Here is an 18195-nt window from a genome sequence, read left to right as displayed (position 1 = left end):
CCGCAAATCAACTTGTGTGCTGGGCATCTCGTCAAGTTAAACCGGTACAGTGGCGGAGAACAGACAGGGCCCTGTAAGGTTAAATCTGTAATTTATATAGTAAAATTCTTCGCTTAACAATCGGAAGGTACGCTTTATTTATTTTTGGGGGAAAATATTTAATGAGGGAATACCAAAGTAGATTTAACAGTCCCTGGAAAAATGCTGCTCTCTAGCCCCCATAGACCGGACCAGTCGATTTTGTTTTGCTTTAGTTTTGAAAAGAAAATGCTACAGGTGCACTCCATAATGGTCAGCAGTAAACTCAGCAATGAATCAGTCCTGATTATTTAACTATTTTGGATATTACATGTGGGTGTAACGTAAAGATCTTTATCTACAAGAATAAAAAAAAAAATTATAAAAAAAACCCAAAGGAAAACAACTTTCGTTTCAGTTTTACAGCTTCAACAGCAGACGAACGACAACAGAAGATGTGTCCAGAAAGACAGGGAAGGCAGGCATAGTGGTTGCATTATCTAACAAACGCTAAGAAAACGAATGCATTTGTAGGCCATAAATATATAATAATGATCGTGATATTAATAATTTCATGTATGATATTTGGTCACTTTTCTCGTGAGGAAGGGGGCTTTTGACAGAAGTATGAACGTTCCACTGAATCAGGATTATTCATGGTTGTGAAATGTAGTAGTTCTTGCGAAATTTTCCAGCACATAATGGGTATCTCACTGTCTAGAAAACAATGGTCATGATTTTTATTCCAGCAACAACAGGTTTTGGTGTCAAAATGATTTATCACAGGAATGAAATGTTTTTAGGCATATGCAGAGATTGGAGTTTATCATTTCAATGTAAAGCATGGACAAAGATAATCCAAGACATTTTATGAAAACAGATTGATTCCTGGTCCAGAATTACCAGACACATCACCATGGACATCAAAATATGGGAGCCCTATTGTGACCGTTTCAGCACTTGTTGTTTTGATGAATGCAGATCCATTCTGCTTTTTCATCTGAAGATGATTCAAAATTTATTTTAATTATGTAATGTTGATTGACATAATTTATGTTTTGCTGACCTGATTTTTGTTTTGCTTTTCTGTGTCTGCATTGTGGATTGTTTGGTTTCAGGTTTTGATCTGCTCACTAAGTGTGACAATTTTGGATTTGCTGCAATTTTCACATTTCTTGTTGAATACAGGACAATTCCACTGACCTTCTTGATGAGGCCCAAAGCCTCCACAGTTGCAATGGAGAGTGTCAACTTCCTTTCAAACATTTTGAAGACTGGTTTTGGTTTTAGCCAGCATGTGCAGAAGACGCTGTACTGATTTGTCTGCTTGTATGGCTCTTTGTTGTTTCACTGGTAGCTGAACAACACATGCATGTATTCTTCAATAGATCAGTTAGCTGAACAACACATGCATGCATTCTTCAAAAGATCAGTCAGTGTGATGGTTGGGTTGTCATGTTTTCTGTGATTTTGGGTGATTTACAGCCTCAAATAAGTGTTGGCTTTATTTGTACATCAGGATAATGGAATTTACATTTTTGCTATGTGTGGAGTTATTGAAGAGTTAATCAGTTCCAGGTGTCCACACAAACTGTCTCAATACAAGTCTAAGAAATTCTTCAGATAATTTACCACAGTATATTATGTTTCTCCTTCACACAGAATTTGGTCAGTTGGTAGTGACTTACTGAGTCTGCATTGTTGTTCAGGTCTTTACCAATGTTGGTTAACATAGCTCTTTACTTCACTGATCATTACCAATTATATAGTCTAAAATGTACAATTGTACAAATTTTCTTCAGATTTGCTGATCAGTTTTTTTAGTCCAGCTTTTGGCTACTGTGATGTTTATTTACGTCAGTATGAAAACGATAATAACATTTAGAGTGGTGCCATGTGCAAAACAAGCAGGATAACAATTGTACAGTTAAAAAAACACACCCAATTATCTAAAATTTATTATAAGAAAATTGTGAATGAGCACTAATCCTTCAAACTATAAAGTTGAATTTTCAGTCTCCAGTGTTGGTAGTCTTTTCTAGACATTCTAGTCACTTGGGTGTGTAGTGTGTCTTAATTAATAGTCTAGAAAATAGAATACAGGACCATAGAGTGATAGACCACAATAAGACACCTGAGTGACATCCTTCACATTGTTTTCATCACACTGATAATAGAGACAAAAGAAAAATGTTACAAAAGAGGACGCATAAACTGGAAATCCAGATTAAAATTACACTTTCTGTGTGAAAGGTTTGTGGAAACTGCAAGCCATGGATGAACTGACAGCTGCTCTCTCGGGGACCTTTGAGATCAGCAGTGACCCCAACAAGACCTCTGCACCACATCCACGCTTCTCACAGTTCAAGGCCAAATCCTCCAAACATGACCAGGACACCCGACGAAAACGTCTTCTGGAAAATCAGAAGAAGTGAGAACACACTGTTTGTCTCAGATGTTGTATTGTATCCATGTCTCTGTGTGTTGTTTCAATATGCTAAAGCCAGCAGTTCACTTTTGCAGTATTTGACCCATTATGTGACAAGCCAGTTACATGATTACTTCGTAACTCAAGGGTAATCATCCTAAAGTCATGTCATCCCAAGGGTGGATTGTATATCTGATGGAGATCAAACCTGGTTTCATTTTTCATTTGACTGGGGGGTATGATTGATAGCCAGTTGAACTGTATGCAGCATGACCATGCACATCCATGATTTTTTTTGCTCATTTTTTACACTAGTGCCAGGAGAAGCATATGACCTTCATGTTGGCATGGAAAAGTATCAAATACCTACATTCAGTGTGAACCACACTGTACTTTCAGGGGTCTGATACTGTGACAATGGAACGCTGAGGTTAAAGTGTTTGTGACTCTGGCCTTTCCAGCTGTATGTCATCTCAGTCTTGACTCTTGCCCCTTTTTGTGTCCTTATGGCATCTGGGTTAAAGTGTACTGTATGTGCAGTCTTATTGCTTGTGTGTCTTTCATATAAGGGGTCTGTCATTGAAAAAAGACCAGTGCGTTTTGCAGTTTGCTAATTTGAGAACGGGTTAACGATTTGCTTAGTTTTAGTATCAATTGACTCATGACTGATGATATACCAAAGCAGCATTTCTCATCTGTGAAGTGAAGACAGTAGAGTTACAAACAGATGAAGAATGTTTTGGTTTTTTTTTGCATATTTGTTTTTGGTATTGATGGTTTGGTTTGATTTGATTCCATTTGTTTTTAATTACAAAAGTCATTGGATGCATGATAAATATTTATTAGCCATTTAATGGATTAGAGATTTTCATTTTTCTTACTCACTTTTTACTGAAATACTGAAAAGTGAAACAGTTATTAGTGCTTTTTTAACAGTTGTTAGCAGAACTTTTTGCGGTACTTGTACACTGGAGAAAAGCATTGCTCTTTGATACACTGCCTTGTATCTTTCACATTAATCACAATGTCTTTGTTTTCCCCACTTCTTGAAAAGAACTAAAAAGGCTAGAATAAGAAAGCTGTATTACACATAATTTTTACACTTGCGTTTCACATGTGTGTGTATGTGTGCATGCGTGTGTGTATATATGTCAGTGTGTGTGTGTGTGTGTGTGCGCGCGAGCGCACACAGAAAGCTGTATTAGAGTTGACACTATGTGGGATAATTTTGATACACACGTTTCATGTATGTGTGCCTGTGTGTGTGTGTGTGTGTGTTTTTGTGTGAGTGCAATGGACAGCAATGTCTTACACACCACTTGATTCACTTCAGTTAAAGTTCATCAAGGCTTGGACTCAAAATAGGTATTTAAAGTAATGTAAATATATCCTTTTCATACTGAAATTGATGTCTCATATCACCCTTCATTGTTGCCTTTAGGTCTGATCTTGCTTATGCTGATTTATAAAGTTCTGCAAATGTTCATAGCAGAATTATGTGTTCTGTAGGAATCGTTTTAATTTCACCAACCATGTGCGAAAACTGACTGAAGATGACTGGAAGGATGAGGAGGAAGAAGAGAAGGAGGACGAAGATGGAATGGATGTAGAAGCAAGAATCAAACGTCCAGGTCGATACTACAAAGATCAGGTAAAATGGAGTAAGCACAATAGCACCAGTTAAAAATACCACATCAGCAGTGATCATCATCTTGGATTATCTGCAACAAGCACAATGACCTCTATTAATGCTAGGTACCATATCAGCAGTGACATGTTAAGAGTTGTCTTAAATAAAAATGAAACAAGGGCATTAAGTTCACTTATGCTGTAGGTACCATATCAACAATGTTCATCATCTTAAATCACCATTTAACAAATACAGAGGTTTGGAAGGACTGTACCTTTTTTTTCTTTCTTTTTTAAAATTTTATTTTATAAGTATCATATGAATTATGATTTAATTAGTCAGAATGGCAAACAAAATTGTCTGATTTTTCAAAGCATTGAGTTAAAATCCAGAGACATAGATTAGCTGTTCAGATCTTTCCATTTCAAGGTCAGTGCCAGACCATTGTAATGTGTGGTCTCCAAACCACAGAAAGCCGGGAAAACTAGAAAGATGTTTCCAGACCATGCCATACTTGAAATATTTTACCATGAGTTTACATACTGGATAAGATGAACAAGGTTTATCTGTGTTTTTGTGTTGTGTGTGTTTTTTTTTTGGTTTTTTTTTTAAATACAAATTTATATACTTTAAATTTCTTTCATTTCATTATTTATTATTATTATATGTGTATGTGTGTGATACTAGACTGCAGTACAGTGAGAGTAAAAAATATTTATGTCAATCACTGAATAAATTTTGGAGGCAACTGTAGTATGAGCCAGCCACCACGCTGTTTACAGTTATTTTGGCACACTGGCTGTTGTGTGTGTGTATGCATACAGGAACATGTCTGAGTGTGTTCATGTCATGTGACTAAACAGTGAATATATGCGCTTGCATCGACAATCCGAGTGCCAGGTTGTGTGTGTATATATATGTGCACATGCGTGGTGCCAAGGTTTATTGAGACCATGTTAATGTCCCTTTATTCTTTTCTTTTTTTCCTGTTTTGCTGCCACGTTGTTCACACCATTTTTAGTGACATTACCCCATGCTGCTCACCACTTATAGCCACACCCACCCTCTTCTGCTGCTGCTTTATTGATGGTATCACCTCTCTTCCATACTCAGATTCACTTGAGCGAACACATGTATGGTGTGGGAATAATAGCTGACTGAGGGAGGTCGGCAAGTAAATGAAATGAATGCGTAGCATTTGTATCATCCTCATCTGCAGGCCTGATCACATCTCAAAAAAGATAAAAGACCACCTGTGGTGTTTTCTGAAAAGATGGTTGGTGAAAGCCAACATAAGCTATACCAGACTGGAAATCTTATAAAGGGAATACTGGGTGCAGATGTTTAGATTAAAAAAAAAAAAAAAAAAAGTATGATAATATTTGCATTTCCTTGCAACGCTGTAAAGTGTTGGTCCTTGTCTACTTTGAAAAGAATGTGAAGCATAAAAGGTGCTGTAAGGAATATTTTGTTGTTGGATGACTTGGTCCTTTTTTTTTTTTTTTTTTTTTCTTTTTTGTGCTTGGGATCACAAAGTGGGACATCCAGTTGATTGACTTCTAGATTCCTTCATCAAAAGTTTTATACATTCAACTTGATGTGTTTACTTTCACAGTCAGGGCATTATTCACAGTATCAGATGGCTCTGATTCACAGTTCATTGAGGTTTTGTTTTATTCTGTTTAATTTTTGTAAACTTTTTTTTTAAGACATGCTTTTTTTTGAAAGCCATATGAAAAAAATGATCCAAGTTTGTACTCTCTTTACTATACAAAAAAAAAAAAAAGAAGAAAAAAAAAGAAGCAAAACCAAAAAACTCAACATTTTTTAGAATTTATTATCAAAGAACAGTAGTGAAATATTTCACCTGAATTCAAAATCAAAAGAAATCAAAAGTATACCAATGCTAAAAGAACCCCCCCCCCCCCCCACCACAAAAAAACAACAACAAAAAAACAAAAATCCATCCCCCACACACACACGTACACACACACACACACGCGCACACACACACACACACACACAGATCCCACTCTCTTTGCTGGCTGCCTGTTTCAAAAAGAATTGGATACAAGCTTTCTGCTCTGACTTTTTCTGCCCTCTCAAGGTCTGACCTTCGCTACCTGTCTGACCTAAATGATGATAAGACTGAATTTATGATAACCTGTCCAAAGAAGTTTCGTCAACATCCTTCCTTTCCTGACTCTGTTCTGATCAATAGCACGCCTGTTTCACTTTCTCCTTCTGTTCGCAGTCTTCGTTTAATCCTAGACCAGTCTCTTTCCTTCCAACAGCACATTCTGAATATCTGTAAAGTTGCCTATTTGGAACTGCGTAGAAATACTACTATAATCAGCTCTATCCACCACTATCTCTCAACCGATGCAACCAAGACACTTGTATGCTCTCTGGTTCTCTCAAGATTGGATTACTGCAACTCTTTTGGCCGGCCTTCCCAAATATCTGTTAGACAGACTCCAACGAATTCAGAATAACGCTGCCAGACTCCTTTGCAGAGCTTCTAAATTTGACCATATTTCTCCTCTCCTAAAGTCTCTCCACTGGTTGCCTGTTTCTGATCGAATAGACTATAAACTATCCACTCTGACCTTTCTGCAGTCAACGGATCTGGCCCCAAGTATCTTTCTGAACTCCTCCATATCTATATCCCGTCTCGCCAGCTCCGTTCTTCCTCTGATACTCATCTTCTCAGGATACCTCACGTCAGAAGTAAGACCTATGGACACATATCGTTTTCTTTTCAATCGCCAAAGACGTGGAACAAGCTCCCTGATAACCTCTGTCATTCTGATTCCCTCGCATCTTTTAAATCTCGTCTCAAAACGCACCTTTTCCCTCAGCAATAAATTCAATTGTGGCAGGTCCACTTCCTTTGTGTTAGCTGTGCTTGACTATGTGTGTATACATATGTATGTGTACATAACTACATGCATGTATATGAATGTGTATTGTGTGTGTGTGTGTTTATGTAAGTTTGTGCCTGCCTATGTGAGCGTATGTGTTAGGGTAGCTGTTAGATACACATGTATGTTAAAATGTATGTATGCATTGTGTGTGTGTATGTGTAGTCACATTTCGGTGTGTGAATGTAACATTGATGTAATATTTTATGTTAACAAAAGCGTTTTGTAAAGCACCTAGAGCAGATTCCTGGATAGTGTGCTATATAAGTATCCATTATTATTATTATTATTACACTCCAGTTTGTCACCTTCATTCTGCTTCTGATACCAGGTGCCAGTTGCATTGCTTGGTTCTAACTTTTTGACAGTTACACGTGACTAAATGCCCATGTTGACCAAACTACGCCATTGGTCAGTTCCATACAACACACAGTTAGTAGCGGGTTACGACCATACTAGGCTCTTCCATCCGAGCAGTGTAACTGGCTCCAGGCTATTAAAAACCCTTGTTGTAACTTTAGAAGTGTTGAGTGCATGTTGTGGGGTTGTGTCTTCTAGAGGGTGTCGTGGGTGGGTGGTTGTTCAATGGAGGTACTGTGTGCAAGTGTATTCTGGCACATGTTTCTCTGTGTGTGGGGCAGGGAATATGGGGGAAGGAGGGGAACGAAATGTAAAGCGCTTTGAGAAGTATATCTGGAAATATACACTATATTAATGTCCATAATTAATTGTAGTAGTAGTGGTGGTAGTAGTATTGCTCATAATTCTAGCAATGAGCATGAGCAGTTTTGGAATGCCACAAAAGACAATAGTCGCAGATGTGGTGGGTGAAGTAAGAGCTCAAACGATGGCCAGGGACAGGTGTTGAATAGTAAAGCACTGCTGTGTGTGTTTTGTGTAGCTCATGTTGTCAGAGTGGCTGGTGGAGGTGCCTGAAAACTTTGCCCAGGAATGGTCCATGGTGGTTTGTCCGGTGGGCCGGCGGTCACTGGTTGTGACAAATGGGGTGGGTCAGGTTTCCTTCTCTATCTTTTAGTCTTCCTGTCTGTCTGTCTGTCTCTCTCTTTCAGTCTTGGAATTTTTTAATATCTTTCCCTTCACATGCAATAACACTATACAGCTTACTCCCACAGGCACACTATAGAATAACACACAGACACTTGATACTCAAAAACCTGTTGCTTCTACTTAGACATGCACACTGTGAATGATTCCCATTCCCACCATGTTGTCAAGGACACACCCTCACACCCATTTCATTTCCCACCAACCCCGTTTGCATTGTGGACCCATGGCCAGTGTACGTTAAAACCATTGAGTTCAGTGTTTCTCTGTCAGTCTGTGGGACGGTGTCTGTGCCACATCTAACCACAGAAGCGGAATAGCTGAAGGAGTGTTTCAGTGGTCTGTCATTGTTGTTTTTGTTACCTGTATGCATTTTGCAAGAGTTCCTCCACCCACACATATTTCTGCACACACTCTTATATAGTCACTCCTTCTGCCACACACAAGTGCATGTACATGAATTTTCATACGTTTGGATGACATACTGTATAAATATTTAGTATTTGAAATGTCTTTTAATGATAAAATCCAGGGCAGGCTATAGACTTTAGGAATTTTTTTTCTTTTTGTTTTAAGTTGAGGTAAACTTTATCAACATTTTGTACAAATTTTTGTTGATGGTGCCTTTCTTATTTCACAGCTGAGGTAACAGTATCCATTTATGTTTAGATTTTGAGGAGTATATTTGTTGAGAAAATATTTTGGCACACAAAAAGGAGACAGGAATTTGCACAGAAAATCATTGTATGTTAATTATTATTGATAGGTGGCATAATCAAGGAACAGTCTTAATGCATAATCAAGGAACAGTCTTAATACTTCTGTGCCTCTCCTCTTTTTTTTTCTTTTCTTTTTTTTTTTCCTCAGAACACAACCAAAGCTTACGCCAAAAATGGACAATGCATCAGAAGTTTTCCATCCCATCTTCCAGGCGGCAGTCGGAAAAAATCCAGAAACCGATGTAAGTTTGCTCTGGTGTTGTTAGCACAAGAGCTGTAGCTTGTCACACCACCTGAATTGGGTGCTGTGCCTTTCTGCCCCCGCTCCAGTTTGAGCAAAACTGCTCTTTCTGCTTAGGATTGTTTTTGACAGTTTTGGGGAGCTGAACAATGTCAAATGAGAATTTTTATTGAGTATGTTTTGAAACATAATGTTTGTTTTTTTAGGTGTTTTTTTTTTTTAAATATAATTTCTTGTAGAACATAACCATACAAGGTAAAGGAGTATATAGGAGGTAAAGCATTTGTCTTTCTTTTAGCTTTTGGAGCTATACAAATATTGCACTAAAAAAAAACGAGCACAGATATGTCAGTCTTTCTTTTAACAGTAATTTTGGAGTCAAACATATTTGTATGAAAATGCTTTATCAAAGAAAGAAAAGGATCATTCCCAGTCTCTAAACTGCAAGAGTGCAAGTGGTTGAGGTGAGAAAAGCTTTAGCAGATTGGTGTGAAAAACTTTCAGTGATTTTAAATCAGAGAAATAAATGCTTTTGTCCGGTTAAAATTTTGATTTTGAAGGAGGGAGAGGGCTCCGCCTAGGAAAAATACCAGGCATCACTGTGTTCGAACAAATCTGTAAACACTACATCACATCTGCTAAACACATGCCTCTCCTTCTTCTTCTTCTTCTGCGTTCGTGGGCTGCAACTCCCACGTTCACTCGTATATACACGAGTGGGCTTTTACATGTATGACCGTTTTTACCCCGCCATGTAGGCAGCCATACTCCGCTTTCGGGGGTGTGCATGCTGGGTATGTACTTGTTTCCATAACCCACCGAATGCTGACATGGATTACAGGATCTTTAACGTGCGTATTTGATCTTTTGCTTGCGTGTCCACACGAAGGGGGTTCAGGCACTAGCAGGTCTGCACACATGTTGACCTGGGAGATAGGAAAAATCTCCACCCTTTACCCACCAGGCGCCGTTACTGAGATTCAAACCCGGGACCCTCAGATTGAAAGTCCAACGCTTTAACCATTCAGCTATTGCGCCCGTCCTGGCACATGCCTGACCAGCAGCATGACCCAATGCGCTTGTCAGGTCTTGAGTACATGCATATATTTGTGTACCTATCAGAGTGGGATCATCTACAGAAACTTGCCAGAAATAACACACATGTTGCCATGGGTTCTTTTTAAGTGTGTCCAAGCATGTGCTGTACACAGGACCTGGGTTTGTCATCTTATCCAAATGACTAGATGCTCACTTTAATTTTCAATTCAAACTTGGGAGAAAGAACAACACTGGGGTTTGAACCCAGACCTTCATGGACACTGTATCAGCAAATAAGTTTCGTAACCATTCTGCCACCTTTCTTTCAGGATGGTAAAAATGGTCATACATGTCAGTTATAACCTCTGTTGGTGAACATGGGAATTGTAGCACAAATACAGAAAAGGAAATAAGAAAGTAAAACTTCAGTGGTAGATTTTCATCTTTAAAACATTTATAGTTTTTCAAAGATTCTTTGTTCTTGTTGTCATTTTCATGTGTATCCAGTTGTTACAAATACACTCCTGGCAAGCATGATAAACCTGAAAGTGATTTTCATTTTTTGTTGTGTTTTTATTTAAATTTCATTTTTAGATTAAAAAAAAAAAAAAGAACTCGCTGATGTGAAAAGATGCTTTTTTCTTTTTACGAAATTATCTCTTCTATTTTTTTTTGGTCTCATTTTATATGTGAGGCTTATTTGTGGGCGGCACTTGAATTCTATGCTTGTTTGTACAAGGGAGCTTTTGTTTCACCTGATGACTGTATCTGCTCCCTCAGGACCACTGGGCATGTAGTGTAATATCTGCATAACGTGCTTTGAAATACGAAGTGCAGGTACTGTGACTGAAATAATGTCATGATGTTTTATAAATAGAAAAGTCATTAACACAAGGGATCATTTACTGTGACAGAAATATTGACCTGATGTTTTATATTCATAAAAACAAAAGTAGTGTGATTGAAAAATTGACCTGAAATGTATTTGACAAACAGCGACTAGTCATGATGTGTGTGGTGTTGGGTTTCTCCTATGCAGACAGCACCATTCTGGACTGTGTGTACAATGAACTGGAGAGAACGTATTACGTCTTGGACATGATGTGCTGGAATGGGCACTCCATTTATGAGACAGAGGTAATCACGCACACTTGGAGGAGGTGAGGTGGGAGTGTGTCATTTCAGGCAGAGTGTATGGTTTTCTGTTTGTAATTTCACGTGTTTTGTTTTTGTTTTGTTTTGTTTTTTTCCATCTTGTTCCACGCTTTCTTTCCAATTTCTCATGCTGCACTCACTCTACACTGTCCTGTGCGTTTGTTTTTTCTCTGTTCCCTTCATCCCTCCCTTTCCTTTTGTCTGCTTTTCTTGTGGAAATGCTGCACTCTTTTGCCAGTGTGCCTCAATGGCATTTATTTTGTTTGGTTGTTGCTTCATTAATCTGTGCAGTCCTGGTGGTTTCACTCTCACACTGCTCATGCTGACTTCCCCAAGCCCACACCCTTGATCCTCCTCACACAAATCAGTATATGAGTTCTCAGCAGCCTTGTCAGTTTATACTGCCATAAGGGTACTCTGTCAAGAAGAATGTGTACTGCTTCTTAAAGTTAAGGACCTATAGCCCTTTACAGCAAATGAGACAGTGAATTTATATCCTCTACTTCCGCCATTTTAACGTTCTAAATTGAAGTCAGGTTCCCATTCATGTCTGGGTGCAGTGAGGAAAATGGAGTAAAGTGCCTTTCCCAAGAACACAGCACCATGCTGAAACAAACTGGAGCTTGAACTCTGATCAACTGGCAAATACTGGATCAGAAGTGCAACACCTTATAAAATCAGCCATGCCGAACCAATTTACATGCACGCTGCTTCTTAGCCACCTGTTAACACCAATACTGTTGATGGTAATTGTTCATTGGCTGAGGTACTGAAGCAGGCAGATGATGCTTTGTAGTGGAGTCTGCCACTGAAGCTCTTAATGACGGTGGGTACGATACATGAGTGGTCAGTGTGTTGGACTTAAGTGTGAGGATCCTGGGTTCAAATCCAGTAGTGGCACCTAGTGGGTTGTTGGTGGCCAGTTTTTTCTGATCTCTGAAGTCACTGTGTGCAGACTTGGTATTGCCTAAAATCCCTTCATGAATGTACACATGATACACAAGAAAGACTCCATCATTCATCCTTGTCAGCATTTGGTGGGTTTTGGAAACGCAGACATCCCCAGCATACCCCACACCCCCGCCCCCCACAATGGAGATGCTGTACTATGGCGACATGCTGTCCAAGGGGAGAGCTGCTAGAATTCCACAGAGAAATCTGTTGTGATAAAAAGTAATACCCGCAGTACAACACAACAAATGGCAGGGTAAATATGGTCATACACGAGAAAGCCTGCTTACAGATAAAAGTGAACATGTGAGTTCCTAGCACAAAGCCCCTGTCCAAAGAAAGTGTGTGTGCAGGCACCACCACCTCCCCACTCTTACTGGCTTCCCTTAAAAATATTCCCTTGAAATTCAGTATCTTCTTGAAATAAATCACCCCCCTCATCCTCTTCCCTAATGGTCTCACCCCACCTTCTCTCTCTCTTTCACTTTGTTTTTTCTTGTCCTGTTTGGATAACCATTGTCTCAATGTGTTTTCAGACAGAATTCCGGTTCTACTGGTTACATGACAAGTTTCAGGAAGTTGGCAATGCGTTGGCTGAAATTTCCAAAATCAATCCGGTAATAGTCTTTTTGGTTTTGCTTTTTGTTTTCTTTAGGTGCACACATGCACACAATCACACACACACACACACACACACACAAACACACAGAGAGTATGCTATGAATGTTTTCTGATGTGGTCAGTTGTGTGTACAATATTTCCTCAACCATATCCTTAAAGGTACTGTTTACATCCTGGTATGGGGGTTTGTGTGTGTAAACAAAATGAGTTAATGTAATAACCCTTTGATTGTCTAGGTGTGTCTATGTGAGTGTGTATATGTATGCGTGTCTGTAGTGCACTTAAGAATTGACACTTGCTCTGCGATTCGATCGCACCTTAATTTTAGCCTCATCTCCCAATTGAACCATTTAATTATGTGACATGGTTGAAGACATAATTTGACAAAAAACAAGAACGCCAGAGAATCGACAGACAGATAGAAAATACAAAAAAAACTTAGCTGTATGAAGAGCACAGGAACAGGAGTCATAATGGCTGCCGGAAAAAGAGGGCGCTGGTCAGGGGGGCAAAGGGGAGGTTATTGGCCGTAACTACTTTCATTTTCTCCGCATAGGCAGATAGTAGTTTGCACAGGACAGGAATGTCAGACCCCTGCCGGAGTCTGCACTAGTGGGTCACGGTAAGTATGTTACTTAAACGTAATTTTAGATAGAAAATTTCCTATTTGGCTGAAAAATGCAACATAGAAAAAACAGATTCTTTGCACACATTCTCATTTAGTTGAAATGAATTCCTTAAAAAAAATTTTTTTTTTTTTAATCAGTGGGGGGGAATCACACATGAGCCATGACAGCTTTGCTTTTCTTGGTTGTTTTTTTGGCTGCAGAATCTGTTTCATTTTACATCTTATCACTTCTGTGTGACTGAAAGTTTGTTGCAAAGGGATTTCTGTTCTGATGTATAAGTGCAGCTGCTTGTGTGTGCATTTGTGTGAGAGACAATTTTGCAAAAGACTGTAGTTATATGGGGAGAGATAAAGAGTAAAATGGTTGATTTTTCATTTGCAGTTCAAATTTATTCCGCTCCCCAACTTTCCCTGCACATCTGAATCCATCACTTCGGCTATCACAGCGGCAAACTTTGAGGTCAGTGTTTGTTGGTTTCTGATCTGTTCTTTTCATGGGTATGTTTCTATTTCCAGTTGTAATATACTTGTGAATGTGCATGGTTATATGCATGTGCACAAGCATATTGTCATGTCTGATAAGTCATAAGCTTAATTGTTATACAGAATTTTAGACTATAAAATATAGTCAAATGTTTCAGTTCATCATCTTTGTTATGCTTGTGTTTCTTTTTTTATATAATCTGTTTAGTATCTGGATAATAAAGCAGTTTGATTTATAACATTTTTAGTGTACATACATAAACTAATTCCTGATTCAAATGTTACAAAAGATCTTTTGTGAATATGTCAGTACAGAATTTGCTTGCTTGTCATTTTTACAGGGATTTTTATCCTTAGTTTGCATCTGTTCATTTTTGGTGGGTTTTTTTGGTGGCGTTTTCATCGTTTTGTTTTTTGCATTGCTGGTTTTGCACCACATCATGATGATAGTTTTGAACATCATGTCGCTAGTTTTCATTATTACTAGAATTATGGTATGTCCTGTTCAGTTTCAAATTCATAAGCCTGTACTGTTTCAAAGTTATGAATCACACACATTATAGTTTTTGGTCCCTCACCCCTACTTCCCTACTCTTTCCTTCCACTACCGACACACACACACACACACAGACACACACACACACACACACACACACACCTGTAACCAGTTGATGTGGGGAGGATGAAGGGATAAGACTTTGCTGTCAGTTTGATGCGGCTGTGGTGTGGTCTGGGGTGAACAGATCGACGGGGTCCTGTTCTACCACAAACACGCGCACTACATGTTTGGCTCGTCCCCGCTGGTGGTGTGGTTGAAGCCCTACATGCTGCCGGAGATCCTGGGCATCACGGTGCCCCAGCACCACATGCAGCACCTGCCCCCCACCTACACCACCTATGCTAGCCACATGGAGCAGGTGGGCGCGGACAAGACCAAGGACACCGACGTCACTCGCAGAGACTACAAAGCCTATGGCCATGCCCAGCGCCGAAGTCGCCACAAGCAGGGCAATGAGCAGGAGATGGGTGAGGAGGAGGAGGAGAGAGCAGGTGTCAAGGAGGAGGGAGGAAGGGGGGATATGAATGGAGAGGCGGTGGTGGGGGCAGGGGAGAGGACTGTGTCTGGGCGGAAGACAGACAGCGGGGATATGGAAGCGGAGGCGAGCAGTGTGCCCCAACAGACATGACGTCGAATTGCTTTGCACCATGGCGTCGTTCCTGTGATTGGCTGGTTTGTTTCTACTTCAGGCAGCGTGGTCAATTTTTTACAGTTGAGATGTTAAAGAGTTTGTTATTATCGATTTGTTTTTAACTTCTTTGCAATTGTGGGATTTAATTTAGTGCATGACGATTAGTAGGTGCGATGGCTGTGTGCAATGGTCAGTTTTACCTGGAGCAAAAACATAAGCAGTTATTAACCCTCTGTATGCTAACATGTTTTGCAGTGCGGTTTGCTGAGAAAATGTCCAGAAAAATGGGAAAACATACTTGTAATCTTAATTCACTAATTTCTCCCAACCTCTTGAAAATAATAGGATGAAATTGTGCATCAAAATACTGCATTCCAGAAATATGTTTTACAAAAAAGTATTTATAACAGCATTTTCTTCTTTGTTGAATAGACTTTTAAAAAAAACAAAAACAGCCTGTACAATGCATTTTACACACACTAGATCATAATCTACTCAACACAAGCACAGACACACACACAAACACACACACACACACACACACAGAGAAAACAAGTCACGGTGCACCATGCCCCTTTTAATCATTCACACACACTTCACCACCTTCCCACAGCTGGAAGATTAAAGGAGTGAATTCCCATAGCCTGGCTTTTCTGGGTGAAACAGTCTGTTGCATTTGTATGTACAGTGTGTGTCAACACAGCACCAGCACCTGTTTGTCATATGACATGCACTATACATCAGTATCACAGTGAAAAGCTTTTAAAGAAAATCAGTGTATGAAGTATAGGTCTTGAATTAACAACCTTGTGCGGTGGTGACCCTCCTTTTTACCTGTGGTCTTTTTGAGGTGCATGTTTTTTGTGTGTGTGTTGAAAATTGATGTGAAGAATGTGTGTACGTATGAGCAGAAAGTAGACTGAGTAAAAATGAGTGCTGAGAACATGTTTGAATGATAAGGTTGTTGTGACCCCCTCCCCTCCTCCCCCCTGACATTTGTTGTTTATTTATTGTTTTTTATGGAAGTGGTTTAATCTTAAGATTTTGTTTTGTGTTTATCAGCATTTCAAATTGTCTTGAAGGTTTGTTGTTTTTTTTCCCCTGGTTGTTCACATGCACTATGCCTGACAAAGGAAATAACAATGGAAACTTTGATGATGTCTTTGATCAAGACATCACTCACGTGATCTTCTCTTTACAGTAAATGTTTGGTAGACACATGTGCTTGTGCAGACCTGCCAACTGCTATGTCGTGAGTGTAGCATGCTATGTTGAGAATGCTACCCTGCTATGCTCAATACAAAAATGGGCTGAAGTGGCAAAAATCAGGAGCTGTGTGAAATTTTTTTTTTAAAAGTAAGTAATAAAAAGAATTGAGAAATAAAGATGAGTACCAAGTGTGAACTGGCATGGTATTGTGATAATTGGTCTGTTGTGTTTGTGGCACAAAGTTATCATTCAGTGAGTATTAACTTTTTATAAGCCTGAAATAGTTGGCGCTGTTTACATATTTCTCTGCTTTTGTTCTGACTATACTGTCTTTGGTTTCACTCAGCTCCATCTTGCTTAAAAAAAACAAAAAACAAAAAAACCCTTTCAGTGATAAAAACCACCAGCCATACAGTGTTACCTTTTATTTACTGTAATCAACCTTTGTCTGAGAACTCTGAATTCACATCATGTATTATGTTAAGGTAAAGATCTTATAGCCCTTTAACCATTTCACTTCCAACCACAGATATATATCCGTTGTTTACGGGTACCTGCATAATTTGGTGTCCAGCCACACATTTGGCATGCTTACCTCCCTTGCAAACGGTGATTGCCTTGATAAGTGTTCGAAGCAATTTCTTGGAAAGCTTTGGCTCGATTTTGAGGCCCTTTTTTGTTTTTTATAAAGCAAGAAGCTGTTGTGCATGTCAAAATGGCTGCCAGAACGTACAGTACGGAAGAAGTGGCCAGAATTTTGTTTGATTTTCCAAACAATTGAGACAACAGCTGCCACGAAACATGATAGAATCAACTGAAGTGATTCTGGTTATCCTAATGATGATCACATGTTACATGGTACATCAACGGGAAGGGGGAGGGATCGTGTCAAAAATGGGTGTAGAAAAAACCCAATATTTCAGCTCCAAACCTTTATTTTGGGGTTTTCATCTGCTATGAAACTGTCCAGATGAAAGCTTCAAGCCAAATATTGTTTACAGTTAATTTTTATATTGTAATATTTTATGATCATGTGGGTGAGAGGGTGAGTGTGTGGTGTGTGTGTGTGGGGGGGGGCTGGGGGGTGTATGGGAGTGGTTGTGTACAGTGTTTAAGTTTAAAACAACATGATAGTGCAGGAAACAACATAATTGCATTTGGTTGTTGTGTCTAATAAATTTGCTGATATTTCAGCACTATTTCCACCCGTAAGATAAACAAACCTGAATTTTCTTCTTCTTCTTCTTCTTTTTTTTTTTTTTTTCAAAATATTCTGTATATTTTTTCCCTAAAAAATCTGAGTTATCTTCCCCTGATTGCGAGTTATCTCATCCTGTCAACATTGAAGTTATGATAATTATATTCTACATTCATTTTTCGCACAACTGAGACAACAGCTGGCACGGAACATGATAGAAAACGAAAGTAATGTTGTTGATCAGCTGAAGTGATTCTGGTTATCCTGATGATGATCACATGTTACATGGTACATCAACGGGAAGGGGGAGGGATCATGTCAAAAGAGAGTGTAGAAAAAACCCAATATTTCAGCTCCAAACCTTAAAGAAGCCTGAATTTTTTTCATCTTTTTTTTTCTTTTTTCTTTTTCCAAATAATCTGTATTTTTTTCCCTAAAAAATCTGAGTTATCTTCCCCAGATTGCGAGTTATCTCATCCTGTCAACATTGAAGTTATGATAATTATATTCTTCATTCATTTTCCTTCAAGAAAACATACACTGTTACATACTTTACATACATAATTGAAAAGAGTCAAGGCCATTAGTGCAGTGAATTCTTATCCACTTGGTCTAAGGCTCAGCTTAGGATGTCTGTTTTTACCATGCAGAAACACTGGTCCTTGAACTCTGGTCACAATTGAACACTGGATCAGAA

At 39.0% G+C, this 18195-nt stretch overlaps 1 protein-coding gene across 4 annotated transcripts; it reads left to right on the top strand.

Moving 5' to 3' along the window:
* LOC143297274 (snurportin-1-like) lies at window positions 1–16495 on the top strand. Of its 4 annotated transcripts, none has more exons than XM_076609531.1 (9): window positions 1–44; window positions 2272–2449; window positions 3956–4097; window positions 7902–8006; window positions 8933–9026; window positions 11103–11200; window positions 12706–12786; window positions 13801–13878; window positions 14645–16495. In XM_076609531.1, the coding sequence occupies exons 2-9, from the start codon at window positions 2292–2294 to the stop codon at window positions 15086–15088; spliced, it is 1200 nt and encodes a 399-aa protein (XP_076465646.1). In that variant the 5' UTR covers window positions 1–44; window positions 2272–2291; the 3' UTR covers window positions 15089–16495. The 4 variants fall into 4 exon arrangements, with proteins under 4 accessions (XP_076465646.1, XP_076465642.1, XP_076465643.1 ...); XM_076609527.1 differs by having other exon boundaries at window positions 2–127; XM_076609528.1 differs by having other exon boundaries at window positions 8–73.
* Window positions 16496–18195: the final 1700 nt, after the last annotated feature.

This window comes from Babylonia areolata, chromosome 22 (assembly GCF_041734735.1).
Source record: "Babylonia areolata isolate BAREFJ2019XMU chromosome 22, ASM4173473v1, whole genome shotgun sequence".
In the NCBI taxonomy this organism is placed as follows: domain Eukaryota; kingdom Metazoa; phylum Mollusca; class Gastropoda; order Neogastropoda; family Buccinidae; genus Babylonia; species Babylonia areolata.
Note: the sequence above shows the minus strand (reverse complement) of the source record. Positions and strands in the feature narration are given on the sequence as shown.

Coding starts and splice junctions, on each gene's coding strand:
- LOC143297274 (XM_076609531.1), top strand. CDS start 2,292: ATGGATGAACTGACAGCTGCTCTCTCGGGGACCTTTGAGATCAGCAGT. Junction 12,787..13,800: donor AAATTTCCAAAATCAATCCG/GTAATAGTCTTT, acceptor TTTCATTTGCAG/TTCAAATTTATTCCGCTCCC. Junction 13,879..14,644: donor TCACAGCGGCAAACTTTGAG/GTCAGTGTTTGT, acceptor TGGGGTGAACAG/ATCGACGGGGTCCTGTTCTA.